We start from the raw sequence: 20,229 nt of genomic DNA on the forward strand, positions 1-20,229 counted from the left end.
TTGGCGGCCGTGGCTCAGTGGTTAGAGTGGGCCGTCCAATAACGGTTGGCGGTTCGATTCCCACTCTCGCCACTCAAAAAGATTGGTGAAACTGACAGCCGGAGGGGTGTCAGTCCACCTCCTTGTCACGGCCCTTGAGCAAGGCACCGTACCCCCCATGCTCCCCGGGCGCTGTGATTGGCCGCCCACCGCTCCAGTGTGTGGCATCTGTCTCTATGAGTGTGTGACCCTGCGCATGTGGGCGTTCAACAGGTGCCAACCTTAATCTGATCTATTAATTGGTATATCATTAAATGTTTCGTGGGCCGCAGCGCCATTTGCTTTTATTCTGATTGGCGCATCTACTGTTCTGTAGTCTGAGTGAACGTTTATTTGGGAAAACAGACGTTATGCTTCGTCACCCATTAATTTACTCATCAAGCACTTTAACCTTAAATTTACATAAAAGCTGCTTTCCAAATAAACGGATTTAGTCAGCTGTGTTACTTGATGTGATCACGGATCACTGGTGCTCGACTTCTGTGAGTGCTTTTAAAATACGTGAACCTTTTTTTGTTTGTTTCACATTTTGTGCGTCTGCCGCCATTCAGTGGGAACGTAAAGCCTGTGTGATGGTGGGATTATTTATAAAGGAGTGTTTTGCATTTCCCCCAAAACACGAGTTGTTGTTTTTCTTTTCGGTAATCACACAGTTTGGGAATAAGACTGTCAGACTATAATCACCTTAACTATTGTTTTGGAGCTGGAGCGGTTAAAGGTGACTTTTGCTGTTGGCTGATTAAAAGAAAGGACAGTAGCCACCTCCCTACTTAGAAAAAAAGTTCTGTGGTTAACAAACACGTTGTTAAATCTAAGTCAAATATACAACTGCTGTACGAAGCAACTTTTCACACTTGATAGTGTAAGGAAAATGTACAGAGAATCAGGTTTAAACGCTCTCCAGAGGTTCTGTTTTTATATGCTCTTTACAGTAAAAGATTAATTGTTGGAGATAAGTTCCAGGGACAAGAAATATTTCAGAGTACACCTTTAAAAACACAATATGCACATGAATAGGAGGCCCACAGATGAATTATTTATATCTTTTATGGAGAGACAGCATTGCCTTGACTCATACAGGTCAGTGGAAAACTGTATGAAACAGCAGCTCCTATCACCAAGCACACTTGCTTGCCATACATTTTCCAGGATAACAAGCTGTTTTCACACATTGTTTGACTTATTTTCCAGAGCTCTTTAGCAAGATTTCCACACAAGTGATGCATTCATGCTTGCATGATGTTTGGAATCGCAGCATCAATCAGTCTTGAGACCAGACCTGCATTCGGATACACGGTTTGATTGGCTGGCACCTGAGCTGCTGCTTAAGTTGAATTTCTTTCAACTTTCCACTGCGAACGTTGGTGATGGAAGCGAATTCAAAAACAGAAACAGAAGATGTCATCCCATTCAGCTGTGTACCTGAAATCCATGCATGTGAATCCTGTCTCACCAAGTCTCTGCCTGGGTGATCTCCAGCAGTAGCCGAAGTAGTCCTGCCATAAGCCTGTAGAAAAATCTATAATGAATATTTGAATGCAGAGTAACTGGTAAAGTTGTCTGTGTTGGAGCTCCTCCTCACGACAAACCAAAATGTCAGCTTCAAAAAATGATGGTATAATGGTTTAAGTCCCACTTCCTCTGCTGCATTCAGCAAATATGTGATTGTTGTGTGATTTTTGTCAATGAAAACCATTTATTTATCCAGTATTATTCGATACATTGGCTTTTCCTACAAATAAAATGAACCAGAGTAAATGTAATTTTGCTGGTTTATTCACTGGAACCAGTTCTAGTCAGAGCTCTGATATCTTCTAGGCCCCACTGTAGTTGTCGCTGTAAACAATTTAATGTTCAAAGATATGTTTCACCTCTAATTTGAGGAGAAGCAGAGCTCAGAATGATTATTCACTAACATAAACTAATGAAGTCTACAGTGGTTCTTTTATTTGCCCAACAAGCTAATTGGTTTCGGCTGGTCCATTCAAACTCACAAACACCTACACATACGCGTATTATGTAAGCCCCAGATGGACTTAATGAATCAAATTGATTTATTTCCTCTGGTGATGCTTTCATCATGCCAAAAGTGAAATGGGGAAAACGTGTGCCTCTTCAGTGACAGATGACACCCTCAACAAAGATGGCATTATCGCTAAAGCTCTAGAAGGGAGCTATGGCTACATACATTTGAGTTGCACTGGAAAAAATGCCCCTCCAAATATAAGTTTAAAAAAAACAACAAATACAAGACGTTTTTGCTTGAAATAAGCAAAAAAATCTGCCAATGGGACTAGTGAAAATCAGCTTGTCAAGATTTCTTGAAGTAAGATGTGATATTTGGGACTTTTGAGATAAAAGTGATCTTGAAATTAGCTTAAAAACCTCTTCAAATGTAAAAAAAAAAAAAGCTGATACGTGACTCAAAACAATTTATTTTCAAGACTTTTTCATTTAACAAGATATTCCAGATGTGTTGTCTTCAAACAAGTCCCTATATCTGGCTGAAATAGTACTTGTTAGGCAGTTGTGTCTTTATATTAAGTGTAATGAGATATTTTGAGTAGAAATGAGACAAATATACTTGGTAAGACTTTGATTTTTTTCCAGTGTGGTAACTGACACCAATTGCCCTGTCTTGCAATTTTAGGTAAAACGATTTCCATCTGCGCCAAAAGTTTAGGGGTTCTTTCTTGGCCTATACTCCACATTTCAACTGAATTTGGGAGATTAATTCATGAACAATCTCACTGACAGTCATTTTTACCATAAAATGTTCATGTTTTTGGTGTTAGCAGGTCGCCGGTTCAGTCTTTAATGCTTTTATTTAAATCCCCTTTTAACTGTTGGTTATCCTGAGTTGAGTGTTCATGCCGTAACCAGCTTAAGCCTCACCAGCTGACCAACAGATCCCTAAAGCTTTAAACACAGCCATGTAAACAGTTCACTGTGGAAGTTAACTGGGCGATCAGAGCAAGACATTTCCTCTCACCTCACATGACACTCACCAGACGCATACACACAAAAGTTTATCTTTTAGTTTGTTTTTCCATGCGTTGGTGTAAGTAAAATGGTCAAGTCAGTGCCACCGCGGTGGAAAAAAAACAAAAAAAAAAACATTGATCCAGCTCTGGCACATGTTTAACTTTTCACTTCACAGATGTTGAAAATGCTTCTCCAACAAGAGTGTTTTTGTGGGGAATTGACCCTTTGCCTAAAGTTGTTATTTCCTCAAGTTTCCAACACACACAGACGTCTATTTTCGGACCGTCTCCTGAGACACTGACAGTACCAACAGCACCGTGCAATATTTGTTTCAAAAAGTATTGTTGGGCAAAGATTACCTCTGAGAATTATGCAACGAGTTTAGTTTTGATGAAACTGTAAAGAACCTTAACCCTTACGCTCCTCATCCTGTCAGTAGTGCTGCCGCATACACAAACAGTCGGCGTACAAACATTCCTCCACCCTCTAATACACTTCCTAGACAGCTTAGTTGGCTTTTAGTTACACTAGCAAGTCTCATCCTATTTGATGGATTAAGCGTCTTTGCCTTTTGCCCACATAAATGAACATTGCACAGTTATTCTTACATCTACATAGTAATGTTTGTTTTGAACTTTGTCAAACATAATGGTTTATCTTTAAACACGGGGCCTATCGTTTTTAGCTTCTGGCAGACAAGTTGATGTTGAAATACGGCGCACGTTGGCCAATAAGTGTTTTGTTTTTAGAAATACGAAATGCCCAAAGTGTCCAATCTGTCTTCTGTTGCCTGCAAAGGTCTGGACTCTAAGAAGGATGTCACATCTTCCTTCTCCCTGGGGAATTCTGGGTGTTCGCGGGCCAGATGGAACATGAAATCTCAGCAAAATCTTCTACCCAAAACAAATATGTGTGACAATACCATGGATTAACGGAGAGAGCTGTGTACAAAGCTGCTACTCAGCCCTCAATCCTGCACTCAAAGGCCAGCCCCCCCCCCCATGGGCCACCGTTACTACAGGGACAGTTGAAAACTGTTTTCCGATTATAAACATGGTTAGCTGCCATCATTGTGTCATCAATAGTGTATCCAAAGAAGTTTCATGTGTGTATTATTCCGGAAAAGAAAAGAAATTCAGACAAACAATTGAAAAAGACTTTCGTGTGTTTCAAGATTGAAGAGGGATGGATGTTAAATCCTTGACTTCAGACCAACAAGTCTTCTATTTCAAATAACCACTTATTGTTTGTCCCTAATTAATAACATATGTGTACATATTTACATGTGAGCGTTTTTGAAGCAAAAGGGAAAAATCTTATCTCCAAAAACGGCCCATTTAAACTTGCCAATGCATTGGTGTTGTGAGGACACAAGACCTCATTTCCATTAACTTTTTGGTTATGCTGGCACTTAATCTACATGTTTAGGTTTAGAAAATCAAAACTATCAGTTAGAGTTAGGAAAAAATCATGGCTTGGACTAAAACACAATCTTTCGCAACATGGAAACATGCTATAAGATGCCATTTCATAGGTTGCCTGGGTTACTTCTCTACGGGTGATTTCGTACGCACTTGTTCAATCAACCGCAACACAATGAATATCTTTAAAAGGAAGATACAAGTCATTATACTCTTTTTAATACCCAGGTGGTCTTTTGTCATCTAACAGAATTATTAGTTATTTTAAATGAAAACTCAGAGATCATACATCTTTCAGTTGTTTGATAGATACTGATTCTATCATCAGCTGCACATTTACACCATCACGCATAGTTGTTTTGCAGAGTGCAGTATTCTGACATGTGTCACATTATCAGTTTTTACACTTCTGCTTTCATCATCAAATCTGTCAAAATCTTCTTTATCTGTGGATTATTTTAGTAACTGTCTGTAGTTTCAAGTTCAAATATGTGGCTGTATCATTATTCAGTTTGATATATGAGATAATCCATTTGGGGGAACTAATGTGAGCTGTGTCATCTGTCTGTGAGTGGGTGTTTGATAAATACCTATGCTAATGTGGAAGAAAAACAGCTTCCTCACACACAAACACGATGGATGGTATGATAATATACACAAATCCTGTTGAGAGATTAATGCCCCCCCCCCTTTGTTATCTTTGCTGATGGTTTATTCTGGCTGGTGATCATGGACTGTAGATCAAGTGTATAAAAGATTTTCTCCCTGTCACTTGACTGCATTTCTCAGCTCAGAATTCATAAGTTGAAGGTACTAAAGGTGGCTCATTAACACTCATTCAGTAGCTAAAATTATTTTCTTGCATTAAATAAAAGGTACGTTCAAAGGTTTTCATTTAAACCTGCTGTCTTTGCAAACCTTTTTTTGTTTTTTGTGAGAGAAGTTTTGGAAAATACTGGATGTTGTACTTTGGCTGTGTTTCTTAGCTTAGTTTAGCTTAGCTTAGCTTTGCTTAGCTTAGAATAAAGACCAGAAAAAGGTAACTGCTTGTCTGGATCAGGCAAAAAGTTAAAAAAAAAAAAAAGAGAGATGGTACAAAACAAGGCTAAACAAAACTAACCAGACTTTTCTGGACTTTACTGAATTTTGTCATGTTAAAGCAGCCTAGCTAGCTAGTCTAGCTAGCTCACTCACTACAAGCTAAAGTTTAATCAGTAGTTAGGAGAATCATTTGCCTCTTGAATTGAAAATTGAACAGTATATATTGCAGTATGTATAACTTTTACAGCTATCACAAGCAGCAAATGGTAGAGATACATTGTTAGCAAATTGCTAAGAAGCGCTGGTGCAATTAGCAAATTTCCTTCACGAAATAGCGGAAACTACAGATTGGGCAAAGGAGCTGAACAACCCACTTCCAAAGACTAATAAAAGAAAAAAGCTTCTGTTGTCGCCTCATATGGTAGAAACAACAAACCAGGTTTAAATGTATGTATCCTCGATACTTCAGAGGTGCAGTCAGGTTAATTTGACAATGAAGGTTAGGCCTACTGGTGGTGACGGTAAATAAGTCTTGCTACAAGACATTCCAGATTTTCATTCAAAATTGCATTAAAAAAAGCCACAATCAGCTAATAAGAGTTGAAAAAAAAACAAAACAAAGAGCAAATACTTGTTCTTACAGTGCAGCCAAACTTGAGCACAGTTTTCTCCGTCTATTTGTTTTATAGGTTTTTATAAGTGTGCAGGATGATATCCTCTATTGAAATTACAACCTACTGAAACCACCTCGCCTCACCTGTTTCCTTTAATTTCCGAGCATCACTGGGAAACTATGATAGTTTATGAAAATGCAAAAACCCCTGCAGAGTTTCAATGTCTGGTTTGCTTTCTGGGCTCCTTAAGAAAAAACAGCTGTGAAACTTGGTGGACTTTTTAAATTGAAATTAAACTGCATTTCTGCCTGTAGATCACTCCTAATGTTACATACTGTAATTGAAATGTGACTTTTCATGTGCTAAATTTGCACTAAATTATAGATGTTTTACTTTTCATTAAACTTCTTTCTAGTTGGTATCTCCGAACTAAAATATAGTATTCACAGAAGCAGTTACAACGTGCACAAAAAAGTACACTAAGAAGCTGAGGCCTACCATATGTCAAGAATGAGGCTGGATGTTATGAAAATCTCAAGGATTATACCTTAAAAAGGCTTAATCTTTAGATTTTAGGAAATATTTTACTTTTTGCTTTACTTTGTGAAAGCTAGTAACAAAGTAAGTAATCTCTTCCATTGTTTGCCATGACTCCCAGTATGTGGGAACTGCTGGTTTTAACCAGGACAGAGGCTACAGTGTTTAAAGGCAGCTGTCATGGCTATTGCCATGCTCCACAGAGAATTTTATGCCTCCAAGTCCTGCATCTGTAGTCCTAATCCAAACCGTTAACAGACACAGAGAACAAAGCGATGCCTTTATTTAAACTCCGAAACAGGGGTATTATATATCTCCTTCCTTTTCGGTCTTTCCTAATCGAAAAATAGTGAGCCGCAGTATGCTGTGGCCAAGTCCTGATTTAATGGTTTTAAATTATGTCTCTGCCTATTCACAGATTCCAGTGGCAGGAAAAGACAGACACTGTGTGCGATACTTATGAGAGAGAGAAGTATTGTTAGGCGATTAAAGGCAGGACATGATAGATGCATGGAGATAATCAGGTTTGATGGGGACAGGGAGGTAAATAAAATGAGGGAAAACTACAAAAGGTATTAAAGTCATTAAAATATGCTGTTATATGCTGTTAGTGGCAGATCATAATAATTATTTGACCACAAATGCAAGCTCATGTCACATCACATTAAGTTAATGCATCTCCAGCATTAAAATATTCAGTCAGAGCTAAACTGAGTGACTTCTTAGGGTGTGTAAACATAAATGTAATACGTCTTCATCGTTAACGTTTTGACACATACGAGCCAAATGAGCTGCTTCCCACTGTCTTCATTCTGTAAGCTAAGCTATGCTAATTTGCTGCCAAATGTAGCTTTATATTTAGTGTACAACAGTCTGTCAATGTTGACCAACCGAGGAGACCAGCTGCCGGACCTTTGGTTGAGGAATCTTTTCTCATTCTTGTCTGATTTAAGATTCTAACGTCTTTGTTGTATTTGTGTGTTTCACGATGCTCTGAAAGTTTTCAGTTGGTGTAAAATCAGTCGTTTTACCATAAAGCCATGTCATTGTAATAGATGCAGTTTGTCCTTTAGCATTGTCTTGTTGAAATATGCCTTCCTTGAAAAAGACATCTGGATAGGAGCAAATATTTCTCTAAAATCTAAATCAGCCTTTTAGCATTGATGGCGTCTTTCCCGAAGTGAAGAAAATCCAGTTCCAGAGGCACTGTTCTCACACTCAGTAGGGTTACATGGCACTGAAAGGATCGGATTATTGGCTAAATTACAATAAGACTGAGTTATTAAATTTGTGGAGACAGCTTCGGATCAGATTACTCGAGGTCAGATTAAGACTCCGAGATAACTGAAAGTCAAATTAAACGTGTTTGTAGACGGTGAAGCTCGTGGTGAATTAGACTTTGCATTCTGCGCATGCTCGAGATTTTTTCCCGGGGTCGTGAACCTGAAGTCAAAGAAGACGATATTACTGTTGTTGTCGCCGTCGGAAAGAAACAAACAACGCGATGGAGAATGCTCCGTTGTGCATCGCGTTTGTGCAACAAGCAGCTCATCACAGACCAAATGTAGAGGGACGTAGCTTCATCTTGCTCTTCGTTCGCCATCTTTCTATAATACCTCAGTTTGTTGTTGTTGTTGTTGGTGGTGGTGAAGACGTCAACAGGAAGTGTCTCTATTAGCAATAGTTGAAATGGGTACAGCGCCACCTATCATACCGGAGTATGACACGTTTTGTGCCTATCATTCGATTAATTTACCGCCATATATCCAAGGATAATTACCCTTGCTCAAATAAGGAGCATAACCCAACTATAGCTATAATCTAATTAATCTCACCATGTAGACCCACTGAGTGTTACGTTGACGAAGATTTTTTTAAGTTGCACCACAATTAGCTGACATAGGTCGCTGAACCTCTGTCCTTGTTTACATCTGAGAGACTCTGCCTCTCTAAGGTGCTCTTTTTACATCCAATCATGTTACTGACCTGATGCAAATCAACCTAATTGGATGCAATGTGTTCATCCACTTGTGTCTTTTTAGTAACACTTACTTTTCCAGCCTGTCCCTACCTTTTTTTTTTTTTGTTTGGGCTTTTTATGCCTTTTTATTGTATAGGACAGTGGAGAGAGACAGGAAGCAGGGGGCAGAGAGAGGGGGAATAACACGCAGCAAAGGGGGGCCAGCTGCAGCGAGGACTATAGCCTCTGTCCATGGGGCATCTGCTGTACCCACTACGCCACAGACCGCCCCTGTCCCTACCTTTTTGAGACGTGTTGCTGCCATTAAATTCCAGATTAGTTCATATTTTTCACAAAATAGTAAAATATCTCACCGTCAACGTTTGATACGGTTTATTTGTTCTACTTTGAATAAAAAAATCATTACATTTTTGCACTGCATATCTGCTTTTTTGGATTTGGGCTCATAACTGTGGGCTGAAAAACATAAAAAGCTTATCTGATCATTCTTCAGCACATACCTTTACAGGTATCCAAGTCATCAGCACAGCAGAGACATTACAGAGCCGGGGACTGTGCCGACTTTGGTTTATGTCTGCGTCTGCAGCACCCCTCTGCTGTGACAGCATAACAACAACAACAAGCTGTTTCATACAGCAGCTCAGTGGTGAGGTAAGTGGAAAAAGAAAAAGGCTGCATTGTTCTTATTGCTAACACTACTGCTACTTTTGCCGAGTCTTAAGGTTTCCTTTATTGTTTACTCAGTGTTACTGTACAGCAGAATCTGCCACTTTGAATAAAGCACAGTCATCTTGTACTTTCGCAGCTGGACACAAACTCTCACTGAGCCACGTTTCTGCTCGGTTCCAGTTAACGTTTTTAGGAAACCACTTTGGAATAAACTCAACAATCTAACTGCTTTGTTTGCAACCAGCACTTAACAGCAATCTTCTCGAGTGTTACGCACAATCTCACAGTAGTTTGTCCAACTCCAGTAAAGCAGTTCACTGAGCACTTCAAGTGTGCCTCCTCATTCTTGCCTTTTTTTTTTTTTTTTTTTTTTTTACCCAGCTTGAAGGCCTCATTTATATTTGCCCAAAGTTTCCCTGAGCTAAGCCTCTCTGACCTATTACCCAAAGTCCCACAAAACCAGGTTTGTTCAAGTCCCTTTAAAAAACACACCTTTTTGCCAGATGTTGTTCCTTGCTTCTTTCCACAAGGTCATAAAATATTATGTTTAGAAAGGGAAAAGAAGGAACATTGTAATGACATCAGGATCTCCTTGTTGTTGTCCAGAGCTGCAGCAGAGTGAGGAGCTGGAGGCTGATTGAAAACGAAATCATATTGGATCTACGTGAGTGCACCTACGTTAGTGGCGATCAGTTTTTCTGATGTCATCTTAGTTTAAACAACCAGAGCTGCACACAGTCTCCCTGAATTGACCACCCTCCCTCTCCTTGACTCCCGCCTGCTTCAAAACACCTCCTTAAGTAACATGTTTACATCCAGACAGAGCTACTCCTCTGCCTCTTTAAGTCATTATGTTTAATAGGCTGTAACATCGTGTCTGGCACTGGCTGTTCCTCTGTGCATATGCAGCATCCAGGGGTGTCGTGGTGAGGAAAAATAGTGAAACCAAGCAACCAGGACCCCGACACGTGCACGGGTCTTATAAAGTCTTTAATTATAACTAGATTATAATATTATTTTTAATCTAATTAATCACATGATTTCCCTGATTAATCACGATTAATCGCATTTGTACGCAAAATCCAAAAATGAATCCAAAAGTAGTGTATAGCTTTTAGCATTTAGTTTTATTTTAAATGTGCTGCCATATGAATGAAAGTGCCATAACATTTGTTGTGCAAACACACTTTTAACATCAGCATCTTTCTGTAGTTTTTCTGTAGAAGCCTCGCTCCACTGTCTGTTTCCTTGAATGACTTGCTGCTATCAGTTGTGTGTTTTGCCTTTAAGTGATATTTTAGACTGGAACTACTACGCTGAGAAGACAATTCAACTTGGCAGTGTTTACAGATGACTTTGGTTCTGTCGACTCCACCGTCTGGAAGAACTTTAAAATGAAAATGGCCGAGTAAAAGTTCCGTACCCTTCTCCATGTTTGGTGGATCCGCCGATTACTTTATTTTCCGGTTCCGCAGAAGACAGCAACAGACTTTTACAAAATAAAAGCCTGTGAGCAACAGACTTTTACAATAATAAAATAAAATAAAATAAAATAAAATAAAATAAAATAAAATAAAATAAATAAATAAATAAATAAAAAAATAAGATAAAATAAAAAAAAAAACTGCATTAATGTGCGATAAAATATTTATCGGCGTTAAATGATTAACAAGTTAACGCGATAATAATGAGTTAACTCGCCCAGCCCTAATTATAACATTTTTCATCTTCTTTTTGTTTTTTATTGATATTTTTCCCTCCATGTGTGAACTTTTACTCGTAGTTTGGATCCTCGCCTGCTGGTGTTCTTACCAGGGCTGCAGTGAGCGAATCAGCTGCAATCGTCATCCTCTCGGGTTACTGAGAATAACTCATTTCAAGCAGTTTCAGCAGTTTAAAGAGGAAGTTGCAGGATTAATACAGAATGTAGTGGAGATTACGAGGGCAGAAGCAGCGCCTATGGAGGTGGAAAGTCTATCCACATGTTCACACATCATAACTCTCTGAAGTAGTTACCTTTCACCAGCTGAAAACATTTGGTCGCCCATGAAACGCTAAATACAACAAAGAAGACCCAGGACTGCCGAGCAAGCTGGAATCCTGCAGACAGCAGTCCTCGTCTACTTTAAAAAGACTCAGAACACTCAGTCTTTTAATGAATTCACCAACTATCTATGCATTCACTTGTAACGTTTTGTGACTGTGATGGTTCCCACAACAGTGGAGCCTCTTCTTTCATTCTCCTCGCTCTTCTGTCCTCCTAATTGTTAGTTTTTTTAGATAATTTGGGCACATGGCACATCATTAATCCTACACTTGTCACAGTATTACTTTGTTAATGCTTATTTGAGAGAAATAAACTGTTAAGCTGCAGCTAAACACTGGTTAGGTGCAGTTTTGGGACACATCATAACTAGTTAAATGCCTCTCACCTTGACTCGTTTCTGCTTGTGTCCGTCCTCGACTCCTCTGATTGCATCTCCGGTGGGAGGAACTAAGAAACAGATAGAGGAGTTGAGTGGAGGAATCATGTTTGTGCAGATTGGGAAACTATAGAAAGGAGTCAGATTAGGTGACTCTGGTTAGAGGAGGCCCAGGAACAGACACACATTTCAGTGGAGGGATTATGTCTCTCTTCTGGCCTCAGAATCCCACAGGAGGAGCTGGAGAATGTTTTGTCCAAGGCTGTGTTTGAAACCGCATACTTCTCCTACTACTCCTACTACTCCGACTACTCATACTACTCCTACTACTCCGACTACTCATACTAACTTTTTGAGTTAGTATGCGAGTTTTAGTTAGCGAGAAGTTCCCGGATACATACTAGATTCGCCGAAATGTTGGGTATGAATCATGAGGTTACTACTCATACTCAAACTACCCAAGATGCAACATAACTTGACGTCGCTAATCGTCATTTCCTGTCAAAACGGCAGTTTCAAGCTAGCTACAACGAGGGTAGGTTTTCAAAACAAAAGCACCAATTGTATCGTAATGCCTTTCCCTATGATAAAAGACTACGGGTATTTTATTTTGTGAAAATAACCGGAAGTGCGTTGCTCACTGCGGCTAGCTTTAGTAGCGCCGAATTTGTGGGAACAAAATTGTAAATAGCCGGTATTTTGGCAGGTTTTCAACACGTTGGAGATCTAAACGACTACTTTCTCACCTGGAAATGTTTCAAATGTTGCTAAAGTTTACAGAGTTTAGAGCTTAAGCGTAATCAGCTTCAGGCCGGCTGATTTTGGCTCGGGCAGGAGCGAAATGCATTGTGGGTAAACGCTCTGCATACTGTCTGATCGATCAGTATGCAGTATGCAGTATGGAAGTATGCAGTTTGCAGTACACTGCAAATTATTTGGTTCTTACCAAGAAAAAAAACCTTACATTTAGAAGTGCTAGATTTTTTTTCTTGTTTTAAGAATTACTTTCTTATTTTCAGTCTTCAACTTAACAGTATAATCTTATATCAAGCAAAACTTTACTTTTTTGTCTCAAACAGGCAGGGAATCATAAAATGAGACAATTAAAACTTAAAATAAGATGTATTACGTTTCTCCTCCAAAGTCTCATTAAAATAAATCTTGTTTTAAGATTCAATAACAAAATCAACATGCTTGATTCAAGAGTCACACAGAAAATATCTGAAAACACACTTTATTCCTTGGATTTTAAGCACATGACAAATGTTTGTTCACAAAACTGCCTTTGTTAAATCTAGAAACAAGACTCCTAGAATCTTAATTTAAGAAATCTTGCCAAGTCAAATTATCTTGCTGCATGGACAGATTTTTTCACTTGTTTTGAGTACCTTTTCCCTTAGTTTTAGTGTTTTTATCTTGTTTGAAGACCCCTATTTTTTGCAGTGTATGTAGTATGTAGTATGTGGTTTCGAACACAGCCCAAGACTTCCGGCCCCGGATAACCGGCAGAAAATGGATGGATGGACGGATGAATGAATGTTCAGTGCCCTCCACCTTATGGTTGCTTACAAGTTGCCCCCACTGTCCGTTGAACGCTGCTCTTCCCCTATGAAGTAGAACCCAACCACTTGGTGGTAGATGCTCAGTTAGAAAACAGTGATGCCGTCTATTTGAACCAGCTTTTTTAGAGCCAACATCTAGTGGCTCTCAGCGGTATTGCATTACTGCACTTTAATTACAAGCTCTGACTCATATATTTCAACTAATTTTACTGCTTTACTGCACACAACATGCAAAATACTTTGTACACAGCTAATTCTGTCCTTTAGAAAATACTCTGAGTTCAGATTTACACTGTTAGTGTTGATGTAGCATCATCCAACACACCAGAGGGCTGAATTAAAGTAACTTAAGTTCAAACTTAAATCTTCTTATTGTTACGATACATAACCCATGGATTAAATTTTAATTGAACTTTTCAAGAATTAAGAGCTGAAACATGAAACTTTTGATTTCACAGGGGATTTTGCAGGTTCTTTTTGCATTAAATCTAAACTAACATTCGCCCCTGAATACATAAAACACATAATAATAAACATAACTCCAGAAATGGCCGTGCAGCCTGTTTTTAAATAAATCTCCTCTGACTGAAATGTGGCTGTGGCTGCAGGGTGTACTGTGCAGTATTTCCTCTGTTCTCATTGTAATTCTCCTTTTACAAGAAAATATTTCATGACGTATCATTTAATCTGGTTTGATGATGCCCATGTTGCTGATGTTGTATCTGACATCAGAAACATGTTTAAATGTTTAACTGAGGCTTATTGGAATATCCATCTGTGTACTGCTGATCCTGGGCTTGACATACACTCACCAAAGACCTTGCATCCACCTGATGCTCCTTTCAGAGGGATTAAACATCCTTTTCTTCTTGTTTTGTGACTCAGAGCTCCATTCTCCTCATTGTGGCCACTTCACATTTTGCCATTAATGTAGGCATCACTTTGCTGTCTCCTTGTTGTGTTTTAGTGTGTCTTTGTAGTCATTTTGCATCATTTTGTATCATTTTGATGTGAAGTATTTCTGCACCTCTTTGTAGTTTTTAAGAAGAAATGTAATTTATAGACACCAACAGGGCTGTTCACCAGTCCCTCCGTGCATGTTTGGGACTGGATGTCAGGATCTGGGTGTTTAGTGGTGTTTCTGGACTTAGTTATTGGTTCTGTTGTTTTTGCTCAGTGCTCTCGGTTCCTTCTTTACTACATCAGTTTTTGTTTCACCTTAGCTTTGTTTTTTCGTCATATTCAATTATGTTTAATTACTCTTTGTGTGTTCTTTGTGTTAGTTAGATTATTTGTGGCCATTATTTATGGCCCCCTGTGCCCTCCTCACTCTCACCTGCATCCTGTTCAGTAATCAACCTCCCCAGTATATATATGTCATGCCAGTTCCACCACTCCTTGCCGGATCCTCGTCTTATTTGTTCTCACTTGTCTTTCTTGTCTCCCTCATCAACTTCCCGTTATCCCCTCGAGTTAGTTCTTAACATTCCTTGGTCTCCTTTTGGTTTTGTTCCTGTGCTCCCTGTGTTCCTGGATCTTTTGCATCATCATCTGTTTTCATTAAATCATCATATCACTCACCTCCTCTACGTTGTTTGCATTTGGGTCCAACTCCGTTACCGCATCATGACACTGGAAATGAATATTTAAAGATTTAAAGTTTGTCTATTTATAAAATATTATGCTCTGCATATTACTTTTATCTGTCATATTTTACAATCTTAATTTGTTCTTACCTTACGTGCTACAGGACTACATGGACTACAGGTGGAAATTAGCAAATGTTGCTACAACCTGGCACAAGGCATCTCTTCTCTCAAGATTAATGCTTTTGTGAATTGTCCCTGTTTTAAATAACTAAATAACATAATAAAATACATGCATATGAAGATAGATAAAAGCAGGATAGTGAACAGGAAGACGTTTAGAATGTTTAAGCGATTGGTGGGTAGACACACTTTCATCTTTAACTTTCTCCAGAGATTAGCTCATTTTCAGGTTGTTCATATTGTGGCATTGTCTGCATTTAGAGCTGTTTTTTTTTTTTTTTAAAGTAGTCCTGGACTGAAGGTGTTTAAGTGCAAAGAGCAGCATCTCTGGCTCCCAAAGAAGCACAATCATGTCCCTTCTGTTGGGATGGAAGGATTATTTCTCTAATGGAGTCAGTACAGTCGGTCTCTCTGGTGCAGCACTGGAAAATATCAAAGTCTTATCAAGTATATTTGTCTCATTTCAAGTCAAAATATCTCATTAACACTTAATATAAGACACAACTGCCTAACAAGCACTATTTCAGCCAGATATAGGGACTTGTTTGAAGACAATACATCTTGAATATCTTGTTAAATGAAAAAGTCTTGAAAACAAATTGTTTTGAGTCACATATCATATGAAACAAGATTTTTTTTTAAGCTAATTTCAAGATCACTTTTATCTCAAAAGTCCTAAATATCACACCTTATTTCAAGAAATCTTGACAATCTGATTTTCACTAGTTCCATTGGCAGACTTATTTGCTTATTTCAAGCAAAAACGTCTTGTTATTTGCTGTTTTTTTTACTTATTTTTGGAGGGGCATTTTTTTCCAGTGAGATAGTTACAGTCACGACTTAGTAACCTGAAAAGATGGAGCTTCTTTACCAAACTGGGGTGTGAATGCTTCTGTTTGTGTCACAGCTCTCTGGCAGGAGCGTTGTTTATTTCCAGCAAGATGACAACACATTCAGGGAATTGTGATGAATCCTTGAGGGCTTAAAATCAGTTATGAGGCAAACATGTCACCATTGTGTATTTAAGCTTTTTAATCTCTTTGATGAATCAACCATTTCAAGCTGGAACTCATTGGGAGCATGCTGTGCAGCGTTGTAAATAAATCACAACTACATACAATAATCAGATTGTGTTGTTTTACAGGAATATTGCACTGCAGTTCATCAAATTCAGGAGACATGAGTACACGCTAACATGTTCAAACATCATATCAAAACAGTTAAGATTCTCTAATTTCTACAGCCTGCTTATTGGACATTCTTAAAAACCTCAAAATACAATATAGATGCTATTAGAAACACGGATGTAAAAGGCTTTTTGTAGCTCTAGTTTAAGCAAATGAGTGAGAAACATGTTTTTAATCACATACTGTAATGTATATACAACGAAACCTTGCTCAGCTCAGCTTTTTTCCAAATGTTCTTGGAGCCAAAAGACGGACAGAAATCACAGCAGAACATGTTCGGACTCCGTTGGCATTTTTGGTCAAACCTCACATTTCAGTTTTTAGGACCCTTTCAAAATATCAAAAATACCTGTCGCTTCACAGGATTCTGCAAGACTCGGAGCAGACCACTTAATTCTGAAATCCATACATGAAAATATACAGCGACAGAGGGAAAAAAATGCATATTACTGTGAGATATATTCCCATCTCTTTTTTTTCAGGGGGCCAACATCTACTTGAAAACAGACAAATTTATTCTTCAACATGCAAAAAACATGACGAAACATGTTTAGAAAAAAGTCAATATACTTACACAGCACATAAAAGACCCTTCTAAACCACCACTTGACACATTTCACATTGAAGTTCTTTTTGTTCCTTTTGGTTCTCTGGTTGTTTGTCCGGACGCCTGAAATCACTGCTCTATGTTATGATAGAACGACTGGCTGCATGTGCTAATGCATGCGGATTGTTTGAAGTAGGAACGAACAGCAGTCATGCATATTAAGGACACCCTGCTATACAATGGGCGAGCACTAGGTGGCAGACTTTACCCACTTTGCACGCAGCTCCACTCTGCCTGGAAATGAAATGTCAAGCAATGGCAGGGGAGAGGAAGGGACATGCATAGGGCAAACACTACACTGGGAGTCAGGTATATTGCTTTTTCACAGAATGTGCATTTATCCCTTATTAAGATTCATTTCCTCTGAAAATATGCATACAAAAAACTTCGGAAAGTGAGCCAGAAACAGCACTGAGCTGCAGCCTTCCCTTTCATATGCCGCCATCCCCTTTTTCTTTCCCTTCCAGCATCAAACAAAACAAATCTCTTGATGCTTTCTTCCCCCCCCTGCGTCCTTGAGCATCTCCGTCTCTTTTCTCCTCTCTCGTGCCTCCCCCCTCCTCCCATCGCTCCCTCCCTCTGGCTCTTTTCCTTCCTCCCTCCCTCCTCCTCTCTGCAGGGCAGCTGGAGAGACTGGCATTTCTCTAACAGCAGGGGGGGAATCTGCACCCGGCCTCGGCCCACGCTGGGCTAAGCGAGGGTGGGTGTGGCGTGGCAGACAGGTGTGTGTATGTGTGTCTGTAACCGATAACATGTGACCTGAACCCCTCGCACTGGATCTGCTAAACGCTATTCTGCTGCCTTCAGAAGAAGAATTTCGGATTATTCAAATGAGTAAAAGCTCTCTCGGTGAGGTGACCAATTACGCCTATCAATTACTGCCAGAACCTGGCCTATGACATCACCAGCGCCTGGTTAAACGTTGCCGTACATTGTTCGTGAGGGGCTTTGAATTAGTTAATTTTCAATTAAATACCACATCGTGCACCTAAAAAGGACCCCTGATAAATGTGACGAATGTCAACACCGGCTGAAGATAAATGCAGGAACCTTTTGGTGGAAAACGTGTCTGGTGAAGACGTGTTGAGGGGGAATTAGTAGACTAATTCAGAAGTGATCAAATGTCAGAGGGGGAGGGTTCGTTCCGACTGGCCTTTCGTACTGTAATTGAAAAGTAATAACAGCAGCAGGTGAGTCGGGGATGAGCGCCCGCTGACTCCATGGGATGTGTGTTTAGCCTCACCGGTGATAAGGGAGGATGAAGGGCCAACCTTTTGTTCCTATAAAGTGAGAAATAAATTGTAAAGGAAGGTGGGTGTAGATGAGGAGAAAGGGGGGAACCGGGGGGGAGACGTTGGTGTGGACAGACAGAGAGCACGTCGGGGTTCAGATGTGGCGGAGAAGCTCCGGCAGCGCGGAGGAGGAGAGGGCCGGTCGCGGTTCAATTCCTCGGCTCTTCATGAACGACAGCAGCTGGTCGGGGATCTCGGCGAGGACGTCCTTAGCCAGTCGGGCCATGCTGAGAACCTGGTTGCCAGATCTGTCGATGTAGTCTCTGAATGGAACAAACTGGAAGCAGAGGTACAGATTTTAAAGTGGGACACATGTATCTGTAGATGAGTGACATCCAGTCCTTTTCCACTCTGCTGTTTTATTTAACAGCTGGCTTCATGCCTGTTGAAGACAGACGTTGTATTAGGGACACTGCTCCTGTGATGTTTGGCAGCTGAAAACGAGGACAGAAAGGAAGAAAAAGGTGTTGCACCGTCTCCGCCATGGGTTTTAAAGCTGGCCGGGCTTTAATTAACGGCTACTGTGAGGACGAAGCACACCTCCGACACTTCTTCCAGTGAACCCTATCAGAAATACTCCGATCAGTTAAAGTTTCTATTAAATAATCATCTCAGCTGCGTACTTGAGAGTCCCACAGCTCATCAAACATGAAGATGGAAGGAAACACTTCTGCCCTATTTAATGCGATCATGCAAGTTCTTTCTTTTTTCTTTAAGACATATTTAATTTGATTTTTCTGTTATTCTTTGACTAAAATGGGAGAAAAAAATGATTCAATAATACATTGCGTCAATGCAACATCCGTTTTAATCCATTTATGAATCTAATAAGATTCCAACTCCGAGCACAAGAGGCGAGACTAAAGCAGGGAAGACGAGAATAGTTTGTGTTTTGACTGATATTCAAATGAAATTTTCCATCTTTGACAGAATGCAGCAGAGATATCGTCTCACGGATTCCTGTTCCATGTCAAAATGTTCTGTTTCGGTCCAAATCAACCTCCCACAATTCATTCACCTATTAACTGTGCGTCATGTTAGCAGGAGCTAACGTAGCCTCGAGCAGAGATGAGGAGCTTTTGTTCATTTTTCTGAGGAATCTGAAGACCTTCATTTTACAGACTGACCAAGAGCATGAAAACACTTTCCTTCCAAAACTCAGTGTTTGTTGGACGCGAACATTTCTCCCTTTAATTATGTCTCGTGTAAAACATCATTTCTTTGTAAGTCATTCTATTGAGATATCAGTGATTTGTAGGGCTGGGCAACGATCTAATTAATCACATGATTTCCCTGATTAATTACGATTAATCGCATTTGTACGCAAAATCCAAAAATGAATCCAAAAGTAGTGTATAGCTTTTAGCATTTAGTTTTATTTTAAATGTGCTGCCATATGAATGAAAGTGCCATAACATTTGTTGTGCAAACACACTTTTAACATCAGCATCTTTCTGTAGTTTTTATGTAGAAGCCTCGCTCCACTGTCTGTTTCCTTGAATGACTTGCTGCTATCAGTTGTGTGTTTTGCCTTTAAGTGATATTTTAGACTGGAACTACTACGCTGAGAAGACAATTCAACTTGGCAGTGTTTACAGATGACTTTGGTTCTGTCGACTCCGCCGTCTGGAAGAACTTTAAAATGGAAATGGCCGAGTAAAAGTTCCGTACCCTTCTCCAGGTTTGGTGGATCCACCGATTACTTTCTTTTCCGGTTCCACAGCAGACAGCAGCAGACTTTTACAAAATAAAAGCCTGTGAGCAACAGACTTTTACAAAATAAAATAAATAATAAAACCTGCGTTAATGCGCGATAAAATATTTGTCGGCGTTAAATAATTAGCGATTTAACTCACCCAGCGCTAGTGATTTGATAAGAAAACGCTTGATGCTTCACCCGTTTCTAATCTCCTTAAACAACTAAATTCTTTTTATTTAACTTTTTATTGCAATTTCTTGTGAACCTTTTATTTATGATGTCTTTATTTATCCTGTACAGCACGTTGGTCCACTGTGGTTCTTTTAAAGTGCTTAACAAATAAAGTTGGATTGGATATCTGCACATGAATGTGAAAAAAATCTGTTGAAAAAGGGACAAAACT

General features: G+C 39.5%; 1 protein-coding gene across 1 annotated transcript in view; it reads right to left on the reverse strand.

Moving 5' to 3' along the window:
- Window positions 1-16,055: 16,055 nt before the first annotated feature.
- cpne9 (copine family member IX) overlaps window positions 16,056-20,229 on the reverse strand; it is a 127,827-nt gene continuing 123,653 nt past the window's right edge. The window contains exon 20 of the mRNA XM_075476117.1: window positions 16,056-18,404. Coding sequence (XP_075332232.1) covers window positions 18,222-18,404 — 183 coding nt within the window. The 3' untranslated portion in view covers window positions 16,056-18,221. The remainder of the gene's footprint in view (window positions 18,405-20,229) is intronic.

The sequence above is a fragment of the Odontesthes bonariensis genome, chromosome 10 (genome assembly GCF_027942865.1).
Source record: "Odontesthes bonariensis isolate fOdoBon6 chromosome 10, fOdoBon6.hap1, whole genome shotgun sequence".
In the NCBI taxonomy this organism is placed as follows: Eukaryota; Metazoa; Chordata; class Actinopteri; order Atheriniformes; family Atherinopsidae; genus Odontesthes; species Odontesthes bonariensis.